Source organism: Piliocolobus tephrosceles, chromosome 7 (genome assembly GCF_002776525.5).
Source record: "Piliocolobus tephrosceles isolate RC106 chromosome 7, ASM277652v3, whole genome shotgun sequence".
Taxonomy (NCBI): Eukaryota; Metazoa; Chordata; class Mammalia; order Primates; family Cercopithecidae; genus Piliocolobus; species Piliocolobus tephrosceles.
The window spans coordinates 52,931,883-52,954,450 of NC_045440.1; the positions used below are offsets into that span (position 1 = coordinate 52,931,883).

The following is a 22,568-nucleotide window of genomic DNA, read 5'->3' on the forward strand; positions in this document are numbered from 1 at the left end:
TAGCACCACGCACACACTGAAAGATCCCAAAGGGTTTTGCAAACTACAGTGTCAATACTTGCTCCCAGCCCCATCTCAGAGGTGAAAGGTAGCAAACTCATTTTTAAACATAAAAGCATTATGTAAGGGATAAATCACTAAAGCTTTTGGAAACTTCTTAATATTCTAAGTGAATGTGCTCATTCCAATTGCAATGTGTCCAACTGTAGAAGTTAGCATGATAACTCTTTGACTTATCTTGGCATCTTTAGAAACATTTTAGGAACTCAGTTCTTCATCTTAGTTGAAATTCAAAGTGCAGAATGTGAAGTTTGCTGGCATAGTGCTTATAGGTCACATAGTACCTCATTGCCACATAATCGACTTGTAATATAAAATGTGAATATCAAACCATCAGCATTTTCACCCCAAATATTTATAGATACACAATACATTTGCATGTAAATGCACATATGTGTGTCTTATGCTAGTTGCAATTTCAATGAAATGATGTCTACCCTACACCTGGTTTATAGTTACAACCACTGAAGCCCTGTTGGTACCTTTTTAATGTCTATCGGACAGGATACAGGATAACCTAGAAGCAACTCTTTGCAATGTTAAAACAGTAATGGTGAGGTTCTGGAGCAAAAGACAACACATTCTATTTGTATGATTATATCAATAGGTAACCCCAGCAACTTCAAATGTAATATTTTTTCATTATCATAACTGGCTGCTAATAGACACATTTCTAAGAAAGCAAATGATGAGGTCCTTTCTTTTTGACAATGCACATGCTGAGACTATTTGTTCTCTATTTCAAGTGTCACATATTGCATAGTGATGCAGCAATTTGCATCACACATTGCTATCCATTATTTTATTGGTGGAACATTTCTACCACATTTTTTTAAATGCAAAGTGATTGTCGTCTAATGAGAATTACCTCCTGTGGGTGTTGCGGTTGCTGTTCACATGACCCCTTCCTGTGCATCCCGGTGTGGGACACTTGAGCACATTTTCATGCATGGCAAGAACTAAGCACAAAACAACACATAAAGGAAAGAATACTTTACCATAAATACAAAGCACACTAACACAAGTATCTCTCAACTTTGCATTTAAATGACTTTAGTTCCATCATCCACCATGCTCTTTCTAGTCAGACACAAACAAGTGAGCATGGAAGAACTTCAGAAATTAAATCCAGCAAGCTTGATCAAGTTTTAATTTCTGTAAACTCCACGTTATGTTTACACTAGACTTCAATGAGATGATTCTGCTGATATTTAATGTATACTGAAAAGCTTGTAACCTTCCCTTCACATGAATGTGATTTTCCCTGGGGGATGGATGGAGAACACCATTTGTCATATAGTTCTTTCTATCTTTCCCCTGCAGTTTGAAGTTCTGTGTATAGTCTTCTTTATTTTCTAAGTAATATTATTTTGATTCTTTGTCCATCCACCCCCTACTCCCCACACCCCACTGCCGTTTGGTTACTGGGAGAAAAGTATGGTTGAGCAAACAGCCAGAGAACCAGTCTGAGGAACTGTTAATCTGGCAGGACAGCACTGAGCTGATTAGACTTAGTGACTTGCAAAATCTCACTTTTGAGAAGATTGATGTTGAGCACTTCCATTTTTGCAATTTGTTTTGGCCCCAAAGATGTCTCAATAAGTAGGTTCACAAAGTGAACAGGTCGATATTGTACAGCGTAGAAGGTGGCAGCCCTCTACTTCACTGCCAGTGGATAGCTCACAGCAGGGCTGAGGGTAGAGAGGGGGCCAAGGCTTGCTCCTACTCAGGGCCCTCCATTGCTGCAGGATGTCCTGAGACAACACCAAGGAGTGTGTTCCCACTGCGAGAAGAAGCCAGGAGGACAATGGTTACTGCCTTGTGATGCCTCAAGGCAGATTGGTCCTGAGCTTCAGGAATCCATGCCTCCAGGTGAAACAGAACTATGTAGTCACACAGCTTAATAACCACGACTTATTTTTATATTCTGATGATTTAACATCTGGGGCCTTGCTGACTCTGGAGGGACTGCCCCTCCCAGGCTAGCCAATTCCCAGAGAGAATGAACAACTTTCCCACAAGCACACTTTAAAAATGCAATCCAGCCTATCTGGAACCCACAGCCCAACTACCTCCTTTACTGGGCGCTCACTGTCTGGGGCACTGTTCTTCTGACCGGATCGCTCCAGAGGCAGGTACCAGACGACTAGGGACAGCCCTTATGTTCCCCAAGCCTGCTGAAATCATTCAAACTGGCCAGTCCTAAGGTTGCTTACCCTGCCCCATCAGAAACCACCATAAAGACTCTGGCCCACTGTCTGCACTCCCTCTACCCCTGAACTCCCTGCGCTTTCCTGTGTGGCCTTTGGGCACTGTGAGGAGCTAGCTGTTTTCCTATGGCAATTGTCTCTTGATCTGTTGGCTTTCTTGCACCTTGAATTTTCTATAAATACACCGTGTTTTAAAACCCACAGCTAAATGGAATTGGCTTGACACAGTTTAAAAAACTTTGTTTCCATTCCTAATTCCAAATTGGGAGAGAAAGAGGATCATATCTTGATGATCAGGTGTGTATAAGAAGGAGGCTTCTGCTTTGAGGGACAAGTGGTACTCACTTTCCAGGGGAACCCGCACTTTGTGGGGGCACCCCGAAAGGCTGCGGTGGTGGGGGTAGAGCCCCGTCACGTGTCCCGTACCATCACACCCAGGGATCGGGCACTTGGTCTCCCTCTTTTCAGGCCTTGGTGAATCTGTGGAGAAATTAAATTGAGAAAGGCATTTGGTTGTTCGTGTTTTTCTTCCCATTCAATAGAATGGCCTTGCAGGGTAACATTCTCACTTCATTCAGTTTTACTGTTATAAACATTCTTCTCACGTTGCCTTGAATAAGACCCTCAACTAAGACCTGTGGAAACAGAAAACATGTTTTCAATTTTCTTGGTTTCATAAGTAAAGGCTGACACAGGGCAAGGGAGTGTCAAAATACAGAGATGGTTTTAAGTTGTCATGTCACATATTGCAGTTAGAGCCTCATTATGAAAAATCAACCCTGTGCCAGGGGATGAACAGGCTCCCGAAAAGAAAAAAAATGTGAGAAAGAATTTATTTAAATCAAAACCATTTCTTATTGAAAGTCTAGAAAAAGATGGATTCAAAATGACAAAAACAAAGAAACCACCATATCTGAGAAAGACCTGTCTGGCCTTGGCCCTGCAGGTCCTCGGGCTTGAGGGTGGAGAGCAGAGCCTGCTCCCTGCAGAGCAGCTGGCAGAGTTAGGACAGGGCAAGGATACTGGCTTGTGTCCTGTATGTCCAGTGCTAGTGATTCGCGGTCTCGAGGTTCCAACACCCCCATGGGTTGCCACTTGGGATCAGCGTGCAGTGAGTACGGGGAAGAAGCTGCTGATCTCACTCTAAATGCAGAATCCGAAAACTGAGACAGCAGGAAGACTTGGAAGGGGAATGTTCTTGCAGGAGGCTTACAGAAAATAAAAGTGCAAAGAGTGCAGACCACGGAGCAGCAGTCCAGAGAGCACCCTCAGGAACACCAGTGTGGGTAAGGCCCATGGGAGCAGCCAGGCATGGCGAGGGACACCACCTGCTCAAGCATTTTCTGGGAGCCTGGGGAGGGTGAGGCTCCAGACAAGCTTGGGGTTTGATTTTCTGGCACACACTTTGCCACAACTTAAAGGGTTACATAAATATATGCAATAAATGAGGACCAAACATGAATACTGGTGAGCTTAGAACTAACACAGATGAGGCCTTATTCAGAAATGTTCACATTCATGCCTGAGATGGCAGATAAAGTTGAAACAGAGATTCACTCCTAGAGCCAAATTGCCCCACTAACTTGTGCTGGGAATAACACCAACCATAGGGAGCGCCTGTCCCACGGCACTCGGGTCACGGAGAAGAAAGAGCATGAGAAGATGCACAGGAGCCCTCAGAGAGGGGCAATGCAGGAGGAAAGGAAGCTACCGGGGTCTGCAACATGAGGCCTCAGGAATAATGAGCACCTAGATGCTAAGAGTGAAAACAGGGGCCGGGCGCCGTGGCTCAAGCCTGTAATCCCAGCACTTTGGGAGGCCGAGACGGGCGGATCACGAGGTCAGGAGATAGAGACCATCCTGGCTAACACGGTGAAACCCTGTATCTACAAAAAATTAAAAAAAAAAAAAAAAAAAAAAAAAAAATTAGCCAGGCGTGGTGGTGCGTGCCTGTAGTCCCAGTTACCCCGAAGGCTGAGGCAGGAGAATGGCGTGAACCCGGGAGGTGGAGCTTGCAGTGAGCTGAGATCCGGCCACTGCGCTCCAGCCTGGGCAATTAAAAAAAAAAAGAGAGTGAAAACAGGCGGTGTGGTCCTGCCCGAGAAGATGCTGACAATGGAACACGGGGCCTGCGTGCGAGGGTGCGGAGCCTCTTATGCTCCTGTGCAACGGAGCACGAAGTCTGGCCACTGTCACGGGATGCGACAGACATTTCCGGGGCGCTGTACTGCGAGAGCAGACGTGCCTCTCCCATACCATGGCACCTCATTTGCTGGATGATAAACAGTCCTGGGCAGATGGGGCACAGCAGGTTGTATGTAATGCAATTATATGGGGGCATGGATTCAGCAGAAGGGGGAAGAGCCAAGGATCCTTCGAGTCGTTCTGTGCTGAGGGTCAGGGAGGTCAGGAGACAAGGCAGGAAGTCTTAAATGAGCAAGGAATGGCCAGATGATGGGGCTGCGGCCAGCAGGGGGCATTTAAGGAAAGATAGGACCTAAATGTGCTGGTGTCAACACTACTCTCTCTGCATTTCGTAATAGACAAATTAAGCGTTTTGCGATGCTCTGTGATTTGTGGATATATGTTTTATTTAATCCAAAAATAGAGCCAAAGTTCAAGGTGATGTGAAATCTGTAGACCACTAGGTCCAAATTCTTAAAGTCTGATTAGGGGAACTGAGGGGCCTGACACCATAGGAGAGTAAGTTAGAAAAAAAGGAGAAGAGCAATAATGTGTATTTCAATGCCCTTCCTCTCTTGGACCTTGCCCAGGTAAGGCCACGTTTCTAAACCACATTGAAAGGATTGGCGTCGCACACTTCCCCTCCTCACCACACTGTTTGTCTGCAGGAAGCCGGAGAGGGTGCTAGAGATAAGGCAGGCTGGCTCCTGCCCAGGTGCAGCCCACTGACAGTCCACCGTGCCCCTTTGTCTGCAAGTCCCTCCTCTGCTGGGTGAAACAAAGATGCAGCGAAATGCTCTGGAGGGCAGAACCTGTTTGCATGATAAGAAGCCAGAGCTTGAGCTTGGGGCGACTCTCAGGCTTGGCTCTTCCTCTACTTTCTTTGTACAGTGTTGCATAATGAGGGTGACCTTATACTCTGGTGATGTTACACCTTGGTTTTCCTGGGACTGTCCTCATTCACATCTGATGTACTCATGTAATGGCTCATAGTGTTCCCCTTTTCATAAGCAGGACAGTCAATGACATGGCGACTGTACTTACATTGCAACCTAAATCTCACTAAATGCTTAGTGGCAAGAGTCTAACCAAACTAATTTTAGAATTGCTGACTTATCTGAAAACTGGGGTTAAATGAGATTTTAAAACTCCTGAGTTTTCTCCTTAACAGTGAAGTTGCATGGGCAAGGTGTCTGGGAAGTTAGGCTGGTATTTTGGAGAATATGGCTATCAGTTGGGATGAGCATTGACTTAACATCATGGAGCGCATGTCAGAGACAAAAAACATCCTTCTTGTGCCATTGGATCCCACATCGGGAACAAGGAACAGGAAAGGAATACTCAGTTTGGACTCTGCAGGCCTCCTCTAGACTAAGCCTGTGGCTCTTCTTCAATGTGGGCTTCACCTTCTTCACCTGTTTTGCTGGCTAGCCTGCCTGGTATTGATCTTGCAGAGGCTGCCCCCATGCCTCAGGCACTAGGATACACCGCTGACTCATCCAGCCCTAGTAGGAATTTGGTAAGTCTCCAACTGGGAGACTTGTTTACAAGCAAATGTTTACAAGCCCAAATTATTTACAAGCACAAATTATATGCCTTTAATTTTTGAAAACAAAAAAAGAAGTTTTAAAAGCTCTATAAAATTATCCAAAGGATCATCAAATACTTTAAGATGTGGCTCAAATAATTAAGTTTCTATAAATACTAGGTTTAATTGCCTGTAAGGTATCATCAATTGTTTAACAAAACAAAACAAATCATCATTCTGTGTGCTACTTAGAAAGAAAAAAATGATTGGTAATTAAACTATGGTATATTCTTCTGAGTTCAGAGATGATAAAATGGAGAAATGATCATGCCTGTAATCCCAGCACTTTGGGAGGCCAAGGCGGGTGAATCACATTCGAGACCAGCCTGGCCAACATGCGGAAACCCTGTCTCCACTAAAAATACAAAAATTAGCTGGGTGTGGTGGTGAGCACCTGTAATCCCAGCTACTCGGGGGGCTGAGGCAGGAGAATCACTTGAACCTGGGAGGTGGAGGTTGCAGTGAACTGAGATGGCACCACTGTACTCTGGCCTGGGTGACAGAGCAAAACTCAAAAATAAATAAATAAATAGAAATGATATCTCTTAGGATCAATAAAATATAGTATGTCATAAATTGTGGATTTGGGGAATTTTGAGTAAATTCCATTTTTCTTTTCTGATTTTGTAGTTTACTTAAAAAGTTAAATACAAGAAGTTGCACATTAGTGGGAGTGCAGAGTGTCCTGTCCTGAACCACAGGCTAGTCATTAATATTCTGTCCCCACTCCAACCCTTGCAGGATGTTTGCATGGCATTATCTTGCTCCTCACTACATGACACCATTTTATCCTTTTTTGTTTCCTCAGCTCGGAGCTGTAAGACATTATTTGTCAAGATTGCAGGTGAGTGCTAAAATGGATTTAAATTGACAAAATATACAATTTGTTTCTGGATAACTCTCAGCAATCAGAACTTCTCAACCACAGTAACATATTATTCTTATAAGCTGTTTGGGTCCACTGCCCTGATTTTTCCTAAGGTACTCCTCTCCCTAATTCTGTGGCTCTCAGGTTTCGGAGAGACCAAGAATCACCTGGAAGCTTATGGGAAAAAATTCAAATTCTGGAGCACAGATGATGATGGAATCTGAAAATACTCATCTTAAACAAGCATTCTAGACACTAAGGATTGCTCTTGGGAAGCTCCATAAAACTGCTAGAACCAGCATCAGGCTCATCTGGTGTAAGACTCTGGGGAGAAAGAGCAGGGGGAATGCTCCAGCGAAGCAGGAACACACTTTTCCCAAGGCCTGAAGAACAACTCTAAAACCTCCTCAAAGCACACCTACTCTCTCATTGAAGTTTGGCCCAGAGATGTACGAGCCCTGAGGTAGAGAGCCAGTGAAAGTGTAGGCTCATAAACGTATTAACATCCAGTTTTATCCCAAAAAGGACCAGAGCATCCTGCCTGGCTTGCAGTTAAATAATCCAAGAATGAGGGTGCAAAGAAAAATTAAGTTTCTGGAATTGATTTAAGATCCAGTAAATACTGATGTACTTCCAATAATGTCAAATAAAGTTATTTCTAAAGGTATGATGCATTTTTAAAAAGCAGTTAAATTAAAAGAAATAGATTCAATGAACCTTTTTTTCATGTGTGAAAATACCCAAAACTAACACAGCTTGACAGGAGAATAATCTAGAGAGTGGGGGAAAAGAAAGAAATTGTCTATTTTATAATTATAAATTGATTTTTAAGTTGCATTAAACTGTCAAAAAGCTATCTGAAAAAAAATCAAATCTGACTTTTTTTTCAAACCTTAAAGCACTTTTATTCCTAAAATAAATGCAAAAATGGGTCTTACGTTTATTGTTAAAGATTTGTCTTCCACTCATGTCGATAACTTTGGTTTGCCTCCTTTCCCCTGCTAGGTGCTCCAGCAAGAACCTGTCCAGTTCTTTGTAGGTGTTATGGAAAACACAACCTCGCTCAGCCTGCAGAGCAATCGCCTGCTCCAGCAAACTTAAGTTCCCCTTGGCCTTTTCCAGATCACTAGACTCTTCTGTCATTACTGCCAGGCTCTCGCTATCTTCCTCCTCAACATCAGGGAATGAGGGCTGGGCATTGCCATCCAGGGGTTCTGCATGAGCATTCTGTGGGTCTTTCCTTTCTGTTTCAGAATCACACCTGTTCTCACAAGGGATAAATTTGTCACCCTCAGTTTTTATTTCAGGAACTTCCAATAGGTCTTTTTTATGATCTGTTAAAACATACTTTGGGACTCTAGGTGGTTTGGTTTCTTCTGAGAAGTTGGAGCCACTGTCCCAGCCATTTTCTGCACTTTCAGAGTTACTTTCATTGTCATCAGAGGAGCAGAAGGGTGGCTGAGAATCATTGATCTTGTCCCTTCCATCATCAGAATGAATCAGAAAACACTCGTCTGCTTCATCGCTCTCTGCTTTTAAAGATTGGATGCCACTGTCATTTAAGTTTTCACTTGTGGTCTGAACAGATACATTTTTTTCAAATTTCCCCAAGTGCATTAAAGACTTGACCACAAGCTCTTGATAACAAGAGTATCTGTCTTCCTTCCTACTGGAGTTTTCTTGTGCAGCTGAAAGGAGACTTTCATCCATAGGTTTTATCATGACTTCCTCTACAGAAAAAGGAAACCAATATTTGAAGAGCAAGAACAAAAAATATTTTTGGAAAATTGCAACAAGTTATATGTATACAAACACATGTATTCACATACATATGTACATACACATACATATATGTACACATATACATACATAGTATGTGTAATATATAATCTCTATTAATTTTATAAACATTGGTGAGAAAAACATATATCCTCTTAAGAGAAAACTTAGACCTTAATATTCTAAGAACTGTGTTAAAAGAAATGAGCTATTATAATTTCCAACATGTTAGGAGGTAAGTACTTCTGAGGTATTGACCAAGACAAGAAGTAGACACTTAACAATAATCGTATTTGTTGAATGTGAAATTATTGTTACTGTACTTCTTATATTCCCAACTCTTAGCCAACAAGAAGAAAATCAAATATATAATAGTATACATTGCAAAGGAAATATTAATCAGTTTCTCTGTTAGCATGGCAATGTATTTTCAAAGCCATTTGGTTTACGTTCTCTACTCTCTAGTCTTTCTCAGACATACTTTCAGATTTTATGGACTGTTAGCTAAGATACAATACATCTTTCTGAGGCTTTCAAGACTTCCTGTTTACCTTTGCCATTGTCATCCTAAAATTCCATATTGAAGGAAACACAAACAGGAAAATTAGCATGATCAAATCATATCTTAAATAGTAGTAACACATTTTCTGGTCCATTAGTTGCATGCACTTGTGTAACAAGAAAATGAAACAAGGTGGGGCGTTGGAGGGTGCTGAATGGTAACTAGCTGTTCTCAGTACAAGGCTGCTTTGGGTCCTGAATGTGAAGGCACCCCGTGAGGGGCACCCCGTGAGGACCCCCCCCCCGCCCGTGCCTGTCCGTCCAGGACAGTTTATGGAGTGGCTATTGTCCCAGACAGCTATTGTTGTCCCTGTCATGCCCCCCTTGCTCTGGGAGTGGCTAGGTTGCGGTGACGGAGTATATAGACGATAATCAGCCTACCCAAGCCTGTCCCAGTGCAAGACACAGCAAGTGAGAGTGGATTCACAGGTGACTCCACCCCTGGCCCAGGCACTTGGGGTGTGCCCAGCGCACACCAGTCTGCGAAGTGCCTGCAACAGTGCCCAGACATCCAAAAAATAGGAGGCCTGTTTCTGTGTCTCAAAGGCAGGGTGGGGGGATGGGAAGCAACCAGGAATAAGCCCCCATTAAAGACTGTTAAAGACACCAAGAGCAGTGCATTCTGTGCTAATAAACATCTTTGGAGGGAAGAAAAGCACAGCCATCCGGTGTGAGCGCTGAGGGGGAGACAGTGTCTATGTGGAAGACAATGTGTCTTTTTGGTCTCATTTAATTTTTTATAAACATTGTCTCTGACAAGGACACTCAAAAATACATCTCCATCATCTTCCTTTCTGGTAATTATCTCCCTAAATCAACACTGGACTGCCAGGATCAAGTAAATATTGCCATAGTAACTAAAAGCATTTTTGGATGAAGGGAAGAATTCAGTCACAACACTAGCCCCTGTAAATAATGCTGATTATAGGGTGCAGTCTTTTGTTGGGATCTATTCAACATAAACTGAAAAATTTAACATTTTAGTTCCTAGAAAAGAGGCTGGATAAACAGGCACATAATATTTGATAGGATGGCCTAGCCTCTCCTGAATTCATATCAGAGGAACTCCAGGTTTAAATAATATATTAAACATGGTCTAAAATGCAAATGAAGTTTTTCTCAATATCACAGTTGGCTATTAAGAGAAAGTGTAAAGGGTTATGATAATTTTAAAGTATTATGAACTACAGAAAACAAATAAAAAGCATTTTCAGTGAATATGCTCAATTCATTGAACTATTCTCTCACTCCACTTAACTACCCACATGTGTACGATAATGATTTATAGACATTATACCTAATTATGCATATTTGGGCTGTGTTAGAGTGCTAACAAAAGCTCTAGAAAGCAACAATTACCTCTGTTGCTTAGCTACATAGTTTAAAATATTCCTATTAAGTGCAGATCACCAGAGAGGCGGGAGTGACAAAAATGCACATGTGCACGACAATGCATTTCACTGTGCTGCTGCCAACTGCTCGCATTTTGGGTCATTTCCAGTTTACATAATTGTTTGGTTCAACTGTTTGTTATATGCTAAAAGAAAATATTTATTAATTATTCCTCAGAAAAAGAGGAGCGCCACCGACAGAGGTGCCTGCACAGCACACGCGGGTTTCTAGGGATGTTCTGCAAATCTGCAAACCAACTTTCCACATTCCACCCCCCTCACAGGCTTTCACTGGACTCATAAGAAAAAAAGTTGGGTTTGCTTTGGAAGCTGAGAGATCTGTGATGGGGCGCTTGTTTCTCCCAGCTTTGCAATGAGTTGCCTTCGTTTTCTCAGGCTGTGTGTGTTTATTTCTTTTGGGGGCCTGGTGATTTATTTTGTGCCTCTGCCACTGAACCAACCTAAAAAACGCTGTTGTTAGCATCAGGTGGACTTCGGCTTGAGTTCTGATCCTGCCACCCTCTCTTGCGAGCTCAGTGGGGCTGCATCACCTGTCTCACTTTGGCACCACCACTGGCACATTGAGGAGAACAGTTATCACCCTGTGCACCCTGTGGGGGCCACACGGGAATACCCAATAGGTATCCAGTCAAGGGTGCCTCTCTTGCCCCTGCCCCAGATACTATTTTAGAAGGTAGTCATGGCAGGGGTTCTATGCAACCCTTATCATAAATAAGATGGGCTTATTTTTTTACCTAGGATAATTACTAATATTGACCCCCAAGGATGGGCAGAGTCCCACTGTTGAGAAGGCTCAACTCAGTTCATCCTCACTCCCAGCACACTATGCCATGTTCACTAACTGCCTTTGGAAACTGAGTGAGTGCACGATGTGCAATGTGGAGGGAGAAACTTCTAGGGGGATGAGGTGGTGTGGCTGGCCTGGCACTACCTGCTATGTGACCTTGGACAGGCCCTTGGTTGCCTGAGACTGGGTCCTCATCTTCAAAACAAGGAAGATCCAATGATCTGATGACTGGATGGGTACTTCAAGGATCCCTCCTAGGACAACAAACTGTTATGTTCCTGGCATGGTGTTCAGCTGTTTATTTCATTTAATTGTCACAATAAGCACAAGAAAGGCATTTTCTACTCCAGTTCACAGAAGGAAACTATAATTCTACAGAGGGCCGGGCTTGCTGGAGACCACACGGCCAGCCAGTGCAAGACTGAGACACACGACCAGGGCTACGTGGCCCCCACTCCATGCTCTGCCCTCTGAAACATGCTACTCCAGGTCCCGCAGCCATGGAAGGCCGTATGTCCTGGCTGGTGTTTAGGAAACACAGTGACCCTTAGGAGAAATGACTAAGAACACTAGTAGCTCATTATTTTCCCAAGTTTGGATATTTTCAAGAGTAAATTCATATGCAGAAGATACTAGAATGCAATTGTCAGCTAACTTTTTTTTCTTTTTCTTTTTCTTTTTTTTTTTTTTTTTTTTTTGAGACAGAGTCTCCCTCTGTCGCCCAGGCTGGAGTGCAGTGGCTCAATCTCTGCTCACTGTAACGTCTACCTCCCAGGTTCAAGTGATTCTCCTGCCTCAGCATCCTGAGTAGCTGGGATTACAGGAAAGCGCCACCACACCTGGCTATTTTTTTTTTTTTTTTTTTTGTATTTTTAGTAGAGACGGGGGTTTCAGCATGTTGGTCAGGCAAGTCTTGAACTCCTGACCTCGTGATCAACCAGCCTAGGCCGCCCAAAGTGCTGGGGTTACAGGAGTGAGCCACCACGCCCAGCCAACTGTCAGGTAACTTTCAAGGAGAAGAACGATGTTGCTCAAATTATAGGTAAAATAAACAACACGACCAAACAAAAACTAAAAGTGAACCAACCTCAACTTTCTTAACAACAAAACTCTAATAGGTCAGAAAATTTCTAGGGTCAGCTCTTGGGTGGGCATAACCAGAGGGTTACAGCCAGAGAGCAGGCTGTTCACTGGTCCAGGCCTCTCTCCATCCTGAGTGCATTCACAGTGCGGGGAGTGAGTAGGGGCTGGAGCTGGGATGCTTTTCTAGAGTAAAAAGTAAATGCTTCTGCCTGATACATACAAGATCACAGTTGTTTATTTACTTTAAACCAAGACCTCTACTCAGAGTTTTCTGGTAATCCTACAGATACATACTAATGAATCCTGGCAAAGATGTTGGCTGTTCTGCAATGATACAACTTTAAAACGTCCTCTGAAAGTCACAGCATATTTTGAGTTTGTCTCCTTTAGTAACACTGGATTTTATTATAATTGGATTTCAGTTCTGTTTCTGTAACTAGCTAGGTTACTTTTATAGGTAAATTGGCTTTTCAGGCCTCCTGAATATGTACATTTTGCTGGGAATAAAAGCCTTGGCAAAAATGAATTCATCTTTCAAAGTTCCGAAAGGAGAGTGGTTTATCCCTTATTTGCTATTAGTTGAAAGATAATATGTATTAAAAGTGTCCTCCCAGCCCCTAGAACTTCTATGATGGGACAGATTTCCCCATGAGCTTGTGGTTATGCTGCTGGGGACCCCACACCTGGGCTTGGTTAATCTTCCTTCTGGTGACTCTCATTCTCCCTGCATGTGTCAGGAAAGCCTGTGCTTATTGTTCTTCCTCCCTTCTGGCAGTACTTTGCAAGCTCATCTCCTCAGGAAGGAAGAGGTAACTGCATGGTTTGTCCATATTCTCTTCTATTCCCTTAACAGTGACCTGCATCTTTTTGAAAGACAGCAGGTTGAGGATATGGATGAAGTTTGTGCTATAAAATGGAATAAAACTTTGCAGCATTCAAGCTCCTGACCTCAGTCTCTTCCTGAGCACTATCCCTTCTCTCATTATCTGAGCTTGCCAGCTGACGATGATATAATTGGGCACACACCTGGCCAGGTAAATACCCTGGGGCAACCAGAGTAAATGAGAGGCCAGATGAAAAGCCCTATGCTGGCTTGGGCACTAACTCGGCTCTGGCTCTCCTTCCTCGTAGTGGGGTGGGGAGTAACTTGTTCAGAGGGCTGAAGGCAACTTAGAATCTTTGTTCTTTTGACCAGGCACAGGGTCTGCCATTACTGGAAACTGTGACTGCATAATTTGACATTGTAGGAACTTTGCCCAGTCTGCATTCTGAAGGTAGTCAGTGCGTGAGGACAGCTGCATTACAGAGCATAGTTAGCTGGGAAATAATTATTTTTGCTTGTCCTTCCAATTGTTTCCTAATTGTCTTCCTTCTAACACCTATAAGATGCATTACCTTCAGCGTCAAATCTCTTTGGTCCCCAGTGATTTCATCTGTAAAACTGTGCCCATAATCACACATACTCGAGGCATTATGTGGACTAATCGATATCATTTACGTATCTGGAATATATTAAGAACTCAAAAACAATGGTCATCACTGCTGTAATTTTAGCATATTCATTATTATTATTAGTGGTTCTAATATGAAATATGAAAATAGTTAACCTTTTTTTGTGAACCTGCAAATAAACGTCCATTAGTGCCTGTAACTGTGTGTTTAACTGGAGGACATCTGGACAATATATTCAATTGGTTAATATTAAACACGTATGGGGTCAACAAACTACAATAGAAGGTGACAAGTCAGCGAGCCAGATATAGTCTGTTTTCACAACACTTACAAGAACGTGCTGATGCAAAAGCACACACATTTTCTTAAACGCTTGGCTAAGTAATGTCAGTTGGTGTATTATACTGCAAGTCCAACCACAAATGATTCAAAGACTTTCCCTAATACTAGATTCAACCAGCAAATTTTCATGAATCAACAAATAAAACTGAGCCAGGCATGGTGGCTCACACCTGTAATTATTTGGGAGGCTGAGGCAGGCGATCACTTCAGGTCAGGAGTTTGAGACCAGCTTAGCCAACATAGTGAAACCCTGTCTCTACCAAAAATACAAAAATTAGCTGGGTGTGACTGTAATCCCAGCTACTTAGGAGGATGAGGCAGGAGAATCGCTTGAACCCGGGAGGCAGAGGTTGCAGTGAGCTGAGTTCCCACCATTGCACTCCAGCCTGGGTGACAGAGTGAGACTCCATCTCAAAAAACAAAAACATAACAACAACAACAAAATGAATAAAATTGATCAGTTCAAGGAAACAAAAAAGTCAAGGGTGATTATAATTTACAGATGAGCTATGAGACTTTAAATCACATGCTAAATACAGAAAAGCCAAAGAATTTACATAAATACCTTCAAATCAGAATACAGCTTTGTTTTAACCACAGAATTGCAAACTCTACTTTCAAGTCAATATTACTGAATCTAGGATGATTCTGAACTGAGATTTGTGCTCACTCATAAGTATGCCCTTAAATCTTTTCCATTAATTCTTATTGCTAACTATAATTCTACATACCATAAAAATGTATTATATAAGAATCTCATTGTCTTTTGTTTGCATAATTAGTACTTCTTTTTAAGTAACAAATTATTTAGTATATTTTGATTCCTTTAAAATTCACATTCAGAAAAAAATTATGTTTAGTAGAATATACACCTAGTTTCATTTTTCTACTAAGTCAAGTTTTAGATCTTAATTGTTTTCTATAATTTTTGAGAGTTTTTGCATGTCACTCAGCTTCGCCTCATGCACAAAGTGATCAGTGATGGAATTCCAACTCCTAGAGGCATGTGACTACCAGGAACTAATGCGAATAACATTCAATGGGGAAAAAAGAAATCCTCAAATTTTGAAACAGTAACTACATTTCACCTAGCACACAAAAGGTGTTTGATGAGTAAGTGAAGGAGTGAATCAATGAACTAAAATGTGCTGCTAAAGGGAAACTTAAGTAACTTACTTTTGAAATAATGGGCACAGTGATATCTTTTCTATAATACATCATTTTCCTTCAGTCTCCTTCTGAAGAAGACTCTAATCTGCCAACTTGAGGTTGCTTCTATACGTGATTGCTATAAGCATTTATTTAAAAATATTAAAAATATTAAGGCCACAGACCAGTTACATTGGTTCATGTTGTTACTACCAATTATATTTTGGAGTAAAAACCATACATGTTGATAAAAAAATTTATAAAACGTTTTAACTGTAATATATACATATATATCATAATCACTAATGAACATTATATATAACTTGATCATTGCAAAGGTGTCTTAAAGTTTAAATATGCTCTTCAATTTAAAGGATTCTTTCAGGAATCCTTCCTATTAGGAAGAAAAAGTACTCTTCAACTCTAAGACTTAGTATCTTGTATTTTCTTCAAAAAGAGGCATAGTTCAATCATCTGCTTTTGAAAATGGATAGGGCAAGACTCTCTGTTGCTTATCAATGGACCCTCCACAGTTACTGATTAAAAAGTGGGTCCTCAATAAATAAATGTCAAGTAAAATAAATGTTTGATTTTGCTTCCAAATCTGAATATACTTTTACAACCATACCAACCATCAAACCACACACTCTACATGAATTAGTACAGAGTCCTTGGAGCCAGGGAGCAGGTAAAGTTTGGGCTCTCCTCCTTGCTACCTGCAGTAGAGTGATCATGCGCTTCCAAGGGGCCATCGTCCTCTGTCCTGTCGCTGCGGTCTTCTTGGCAGTCTGCGTTTGGGCTGTAGTGTCGGGGCTTCATTAGCAGGGATTTCCTTTTGTTGACTGGAACCCCCAAAGCTGGATCTTCAGCTCTTCTCTTCTTTGCCATGGAACAATCATAGGCAACACTGTAGTGATCGAGGAAAATTAAGAATATGGTAAACTACCATTTACTGCTGTTTGGCATTTAACTTTCATGAAGTCTAACCTAAAGCCTTTGGAAACTTGGGACTAGAGATTTAGGGTTGGTCATTGGCACTAACAAAATCATCCCATCTGTGGACTCCACTGAACTGTGTGGATTCTATTTTACTGCCTATCAGAAGAGTTTTTTTTTTTTTTTTTTTTTTTTAAATCATCCTTAATCCTGAGTAAGCATATGTTAATCTGTGCTTTGCTTGGCACTACACTAAATACCCAGGGAGGGATGAAACAAGATTTGCACTGGTTTGCTAATCCTAAGAAACAGCTAATGTGAAAAATATACCACCAGATACAAAAAAAAAAATGTGTCCAGTATGGATAAATCACAAGGTTTTTTAAACAGTTGTTTGCTACTGAAACTGCTTATCTCTGCCACAGTTGTGGCTCAAACTTGAAATGTCACATATCTCGCACTTTCACTTAAAAGAAAGGAGCGTAGAGCAAGGGGGCTAGCTATGAACATCCTGTCTCCCATCTCCAGTCATCAAACACAAAAAAAGTGGAAAGATGCTACATGGCACTCTGCCTTCTGATTCTCACTCACTTGGCACACAGAACAAATAAAAGGAGGAGAAATAAGATTGGATTTCACAAAAATGGACAACAGTTTATCCTCACTCCTGTTCTCATATGGTTTTATTTGGAAATGCTCCTGAGGGTGGCCCTTTCAAAATAGATTTCCTACATATAGCTCACTCAGAATTAATGCAGATCACTCTATGTGTGAAGTTAAGACAAACATTCTCTTGGCAAGATCCATGAAAATCAGAGGGTTTAGCCAGCTGTGAGTCTATGAGAGATATTTATTAAATGTACTTTGAAGAAAAATGTGGAGCTTTAGATGAAAAGATCCAGAGAAGAGAATCCTAGACTCAGAGTAAAAAGATATGACTTACTCCATCTCTAGAAGACGACTAAATCCCAGGAATATTACTAAATAAAGAAAGGCCCTAAACCATTATTTTACAAACATCAACGCAAAAGATGGTGGCCTATTCATGAAAATGATTCGGTTATAGTCACACGAGAACTCTTGGCTTTAGAAGGGTAGATTCAAAAACTTCCAACGAGGGGAAAAGTGTCATTTCTTCTAAGAAAGAAGAAAAAAGATCCTGGAAGAAGAGATAATTAGAGAGCTGGAAATGTCTTTAAGAAGATTAAAAAGTAGAGAATTAAAAATCACCCTGATGGGTAAAAGAAGAGTGAAGTTTCTGAATCAAGCAATGTGCTTTCACAAAACTTCTCTGATGAACCTAAATGTAAAGTGACCATGTACAGAATATGGAGCAAAATAGAATATAACCAGATGACCATGGGAGCAAACACCGCCATGATAAGAAGATGGGGCAGGAAGTGAGGACCAACATGGACTGGCTCTGCTCGTTTGTCAAGGAAAACAGAAGTCTACATGATAGATTATGATGTAGTGAGAGCCAGCACAAAGAAGCAGAAACACCCTTATGTTTGCCTTCTTTGTCAAAGGAGACTGGCTTTGAGGGGCTGAACAGGGAGGCACAGGGAGGCAGAAGAAACAGATCAAAGAGGCATAGAGTTCCTAGAGAAACTCTCTTCAGGAGGTTCAAGAGGTTCCCTAAAGTAGTTAAAGTATCCTGAGTCAAATGAATTTCCACCAAAAAAATCCTTGCAAATATAAAACTAAGTTCATTAAGCCATTATCATGAGCCAAGATTTGTAGCAAATGGGAGAGGCTCCTACGTCATTCAGATATTAAAGCAGGGAAAGGAAGTGGATTCTAAAAATCATAGTAATTTAAGCATAACATTGGTATTGGGAAAACAGCTAACAAAAGGTGTTAAAGTGAAGATGTTTCAAGATCCTGATTTCAATTCTTTTACATAAATACCCAGAAGTGGAGTTGCTGGATCATACGGTAGTTGTATTTTTGAGGAACATTCACCCAGTTTTCTACATCCATTACATTTATATGTTCATTGCAACTATCCCCAACGGCCAAGATGTGGAAACCACCTAAATGTCCATGAATAATTGACAAATTGATATGTGGTGCATACATACAATGAAATACTCTTCATTCTTTAAAGAGAAGGAAATATTGTAATATGCAACAATGTAGATGAAGCTTGAGGATGTTATTCTCAGTGAAATAAGCCAGACAGACAAGACAAATGCTGTGTGACTGCACTATAAGTATCTACAATAGTCAAAATTATAAAATCAGAGTGGGATGGTGGTTGCCAGGGAATGGGGGAGGGGGAAATGAGAGTTATTAATCAAACAGGCATAAAGTTTCAGTCAAGCAAGATGAATTAGCTCTAGAGATCTGCTGTTCAACACTGTACCTAGAGTCAACAATAGTGTACGGCACACTTAAAAGTGAGATCTCATGCTGCATCTTCCATAATAGAACTGAGGAAGGAGGAGAAAGAGAAAGAGGAGATTATTTGTTGGCATCAGGAAGCATTCATCAATGAGACCTCGGGTGGCAGGGGTGGTTACTAAAAGATTGGTCATCAAAAAGATTATCATTTCTTTCTTTGATGACTGGGGTGATGAATGGGCCTGAACTCATACTACCTTTAAGATCCTTACAAACTGTATCTTGTTAATATCATCATCCAAATGTACTTATAAAAGCTAGTAACATTCCCAGAATCACATTAACTGCTAATTGTGGGGCCAATATTTGAATCCAAGTCTATAGGGCCCCAGAGCTCACACTCTCTCCTCCGTTTTACTACATCAGGACATAGACATGGGTAATTTCTGTATACATTTGACAATTGGTTAAAGTAGAACCCGGATGAAACAGCAACCTCTCTAACTAGAAGAAAAGTGCCTGCCACAGGACCTTGCCCACTGATTTGACAACAGTCATCCAACCTGAAGAAGACACTGAATTGCAGCAATGAGAAACACCTTGCAAAATAATAACTAAGACACTCCCAAAATGTCTATAGCCTGGGGCAGGAGAATGAACCTAATGAGATGGCAGTTGATGACTATAAAAATCAAGTTAAACATTTGGGACCAAATAATAACTGTGTGAGTGTAAGATGAAGAGGATATATAAGGTTTTTATCAGAACTACAAGTTTAGCTTATAATAAACTATTGTATTTGATAATAAGAGTATGTGAAATCACGTAAGTAATACTAGCTGTGTAACCTGCAACAGATAGTTAAATTTTTGGAATATCAAATTCTTCATCTACCAAATGGAATTAATAACTTCCATATCACAGGGTTTGTGGATAAAAGAGACAACATCTGTGCTAGTAGTGACAAAAATAGGTAAAGATGGAACTGTCCTGGCTCCCAGCTCAGGGCTCTCTGGACTCCATCAACACTGGCTAATGCTGTCACTTTGCAGCATCACAGGCTTTCTCCCTGGCACGCTACAGAGATTTACGCATGCATGTATGTCCATAAATGCATTCTACTTTTTAACACATTATTTATATTTACATAAATTGCATTAGATTTACACATAACATTTGCTTTAAGTCTCACATTCTGTGCATTTCTCCACTGGAAAATACCCACAGCCCCGGCAGCATTTGGAGCTAAAATGAAAGGCTTTATAATAAATATTACTCTTTGTGTGTGCATGGAAAATGGTCTCTTTTCCTAGTTTTCCCTGAGGGCACACTATTTTGGCTTTATTGTGACACTTCACTGTGACACTGCAATGAGGGAAAGCCATGCTTTACATGTCACTAAGAGAAATGCCACAAAATGCTAACATATCTTCTCAAGGTTGCCAGAAATCATTTCCACTGGGTTGTGTTTTCCCATCTGCAGAGCTCTGAAATGTTAAGGAAATAAATGAGCTCTATTATCTATATTTTTCTAGTAGATGAGAAAGAAAGAGAAAAAATACACTCAGTCCTGCATTTATTGTTCTATTCAATCAAACTGTTGCTTTAAACATCGAGTGTCCCCCAGGGAACTTTATCAATGCACCAAATATCTTTCAACTCTATACTTTTCAGGTTTTGACTATATTAAAATATATTTAAAAGATCTGTATTTTTTACTTGAAACTTTTTGATTACATATTTGAGAAATGCCTTTACTTAGAAACTTGAATTCTCATTTGAAATGGTATTCCCTTTGATGACAACAGCTGGCTGAAAATTTTTTTGAAAAATAATTGAAGCAAACCATAATTAGATAACACTAGTGATCAATTCTGCACTGGAAGTATGTTGAGAAGTCAAATATGTTGACCTTTCAGGTTTCAGAAAAGATACATCAGGAAAATGTGATTCCCCCACATCTAGAGTTTTCAACTGATCTGCTATAGTAATACATTCTCAATGAAGTTTTCAGAAGGTATGCAACATATTTTTTAAATATAGGTTCAGCAATAGATGCATTCTGTGCACACATCCCAAAAAGAATAAAATACAAAAATAAACAAAGATTGTGAACCTCTGAGTCCGAGGAAAACACTTACATGCTTCAACATTTTCATGGGAAATTCTTAACAGGTATTCCTACTGATTTCTTCTAATCAGACAGAACACCACAGATACATTGAAAGGGGCTGAGAAGTATGGATCTGAATTAAGACTAAGAAGATTGATGGAAAAAAACAAAGGTATGATGATTTAAAAAGAAAAAATTAAACTATTATTATTTGCAGGGGCATGATTGTGTTTGAGGAAAATCCAAAGGAATCTACAGATACAATTTAAAAACAAGTAAATTTAGTGAGTTCACTATTCAAAAATTCATTGTACTTCTATAAGCCAGTCAAAAACAATTAGAAAATAAAAATTTAAAAACATTTACAATAGCATAGAACTATGAAATACCTACGAATAAATCTAACAGATGTACAAACCTATACACAGTAAAGAACATAGTGAGAAAACCAGTGAAGGCCTAAATAAATAGAGAGATGCAAAGTGTTCATGGATGAAAAGACTCAGTATAGTAATTTCAACTTTCCCCTTCTTTATCGATTAGATTCAAAGCAATTCCTACCAATACCTCCAGAGGATATTTCTTAAAAGTTAACAAATTAATTCTACAATTTCTGTGGAAATGAAAAGAACCAAGAAGAGAAAAGACAATGTCGGAAAAGAACAACAAAGTTGGAAGACTTACAATGTTGGATGTCAAAACTTATCATAAAACTGTAGTAGCTGACATGAGGTATTATTGGAGCAAACTTAAAAAAAAAAAATCAGACCAATGTAATGGCAAGATATTCCATTCATCGGGTCCAGAAGTAGACCCACACATATATGGTTAATTGATGACAAAGGCATCATTGGGCAAAGGGTTGTTTCTTCAGTGAACAGTGCTTGATTAATTGGATATCTATCTGAAAAAGAGATGCCTCTACTTGTACCTCACGGTATATACAATAAACTCCAGAGGGATTGTGAATTTGTACTGTAAAATAATAAAATTTCTAGAAGAAAATGTGAGATAATATCTTCAAAATGTGTGATAATATCTTAACGACATTGGGGTAGGCAAAATTTTCTCAGGCAGGTTACAAACAACACTAATTTAAAGGAAAACAGTGACAAATCAGAACACATTAAAATGAAAAACTTTTATTTATCAGAAGTTGCCAACCAGTAAGGGGAGCCTCCTATTAACATTCCACTTCTCCATCCATTTACACAAGCACTGTCAGGTTGTGAAGAGCCATGAACCCTACTTCTTCATATGCACACTCTTCTATATGTATGACATGCTATATGGTTTTCCAAAGACCATTAAGAGAAAACATGCAAGCCAAAGAGTGGGAGAAGGTATTTGCAGTATCTACATCAAAAAATAGCTTATATACAGAATATATAAAGAATTCTTCCAAATAAATAAGAAAAGACAGACTGCCAATTTTAAACCTAGGCAAAGTACATGGGTAGTCACTTCACAAAAGAACTTTTGGCTGATACACAAATGCAAACGTGCTCAGATTCTTTCATCTCCAGGGAAATGCAAACACCTACACTTTGGTACTGTTCATGCCAACTGGGATGGCTAAAATGAAAAGACCAACAAACCCCAAATGTCAGCGAGGATCTCAGGCAACTAGAATGCTCACACACTGCTGGCACAGGTAAATCGGTATGGCTGCTTTGGAAACTGCTCGGCAATATCTAC

The 22,568-nt window shown here is 40.5% G+C and overlaps 1 protein-coding gene across 46 annotated transcripts in view; it reads right to left on the reverse strand.

The window, feature by feature from the left end:
* The window catches only part of ST18 (ST18 C2H2C-type zinc finger transcription factor), a 312,735-nt gene that overhangs the window by 53,826 nt on the left and 236,341 nt on the right, over nucleotides 1-22,568 (reverse strand). For 41 of the 46 annotated variants that reach the window (XM_026456244.1, XM_026456232.1, XM_026456243.1 and 38 more), the window contains 4 exons: nucleotides 16,192-16,382; nucleotides 7,849-8,640; nucleotides 2,616-2,750; nucleotides 929-1,019 (listed from right to left, as the gene is read on the reverse strand). In XM_026456244.1, the coding sequence (XP_026312029.1) occupies nucleotides 929-1,019; nucleotides 2,616-2,750; nucleotides 7,849-8,640; nucleotides 16,192-16,382 (1,209 nt within the window). The remainder of the gene's footprint in view (nucleotides 1-928; nucleotides 1,020-2,615; nucleotides 2,751-7,848; nucleotides 8,641-16,191; nucleotides 16,383-22,568) is intronic. The other 5 variants (XM_026456237.1, XM_026456236.1, XM_026456235.1 and 2 more) reach the window with 3 other exon arrangements.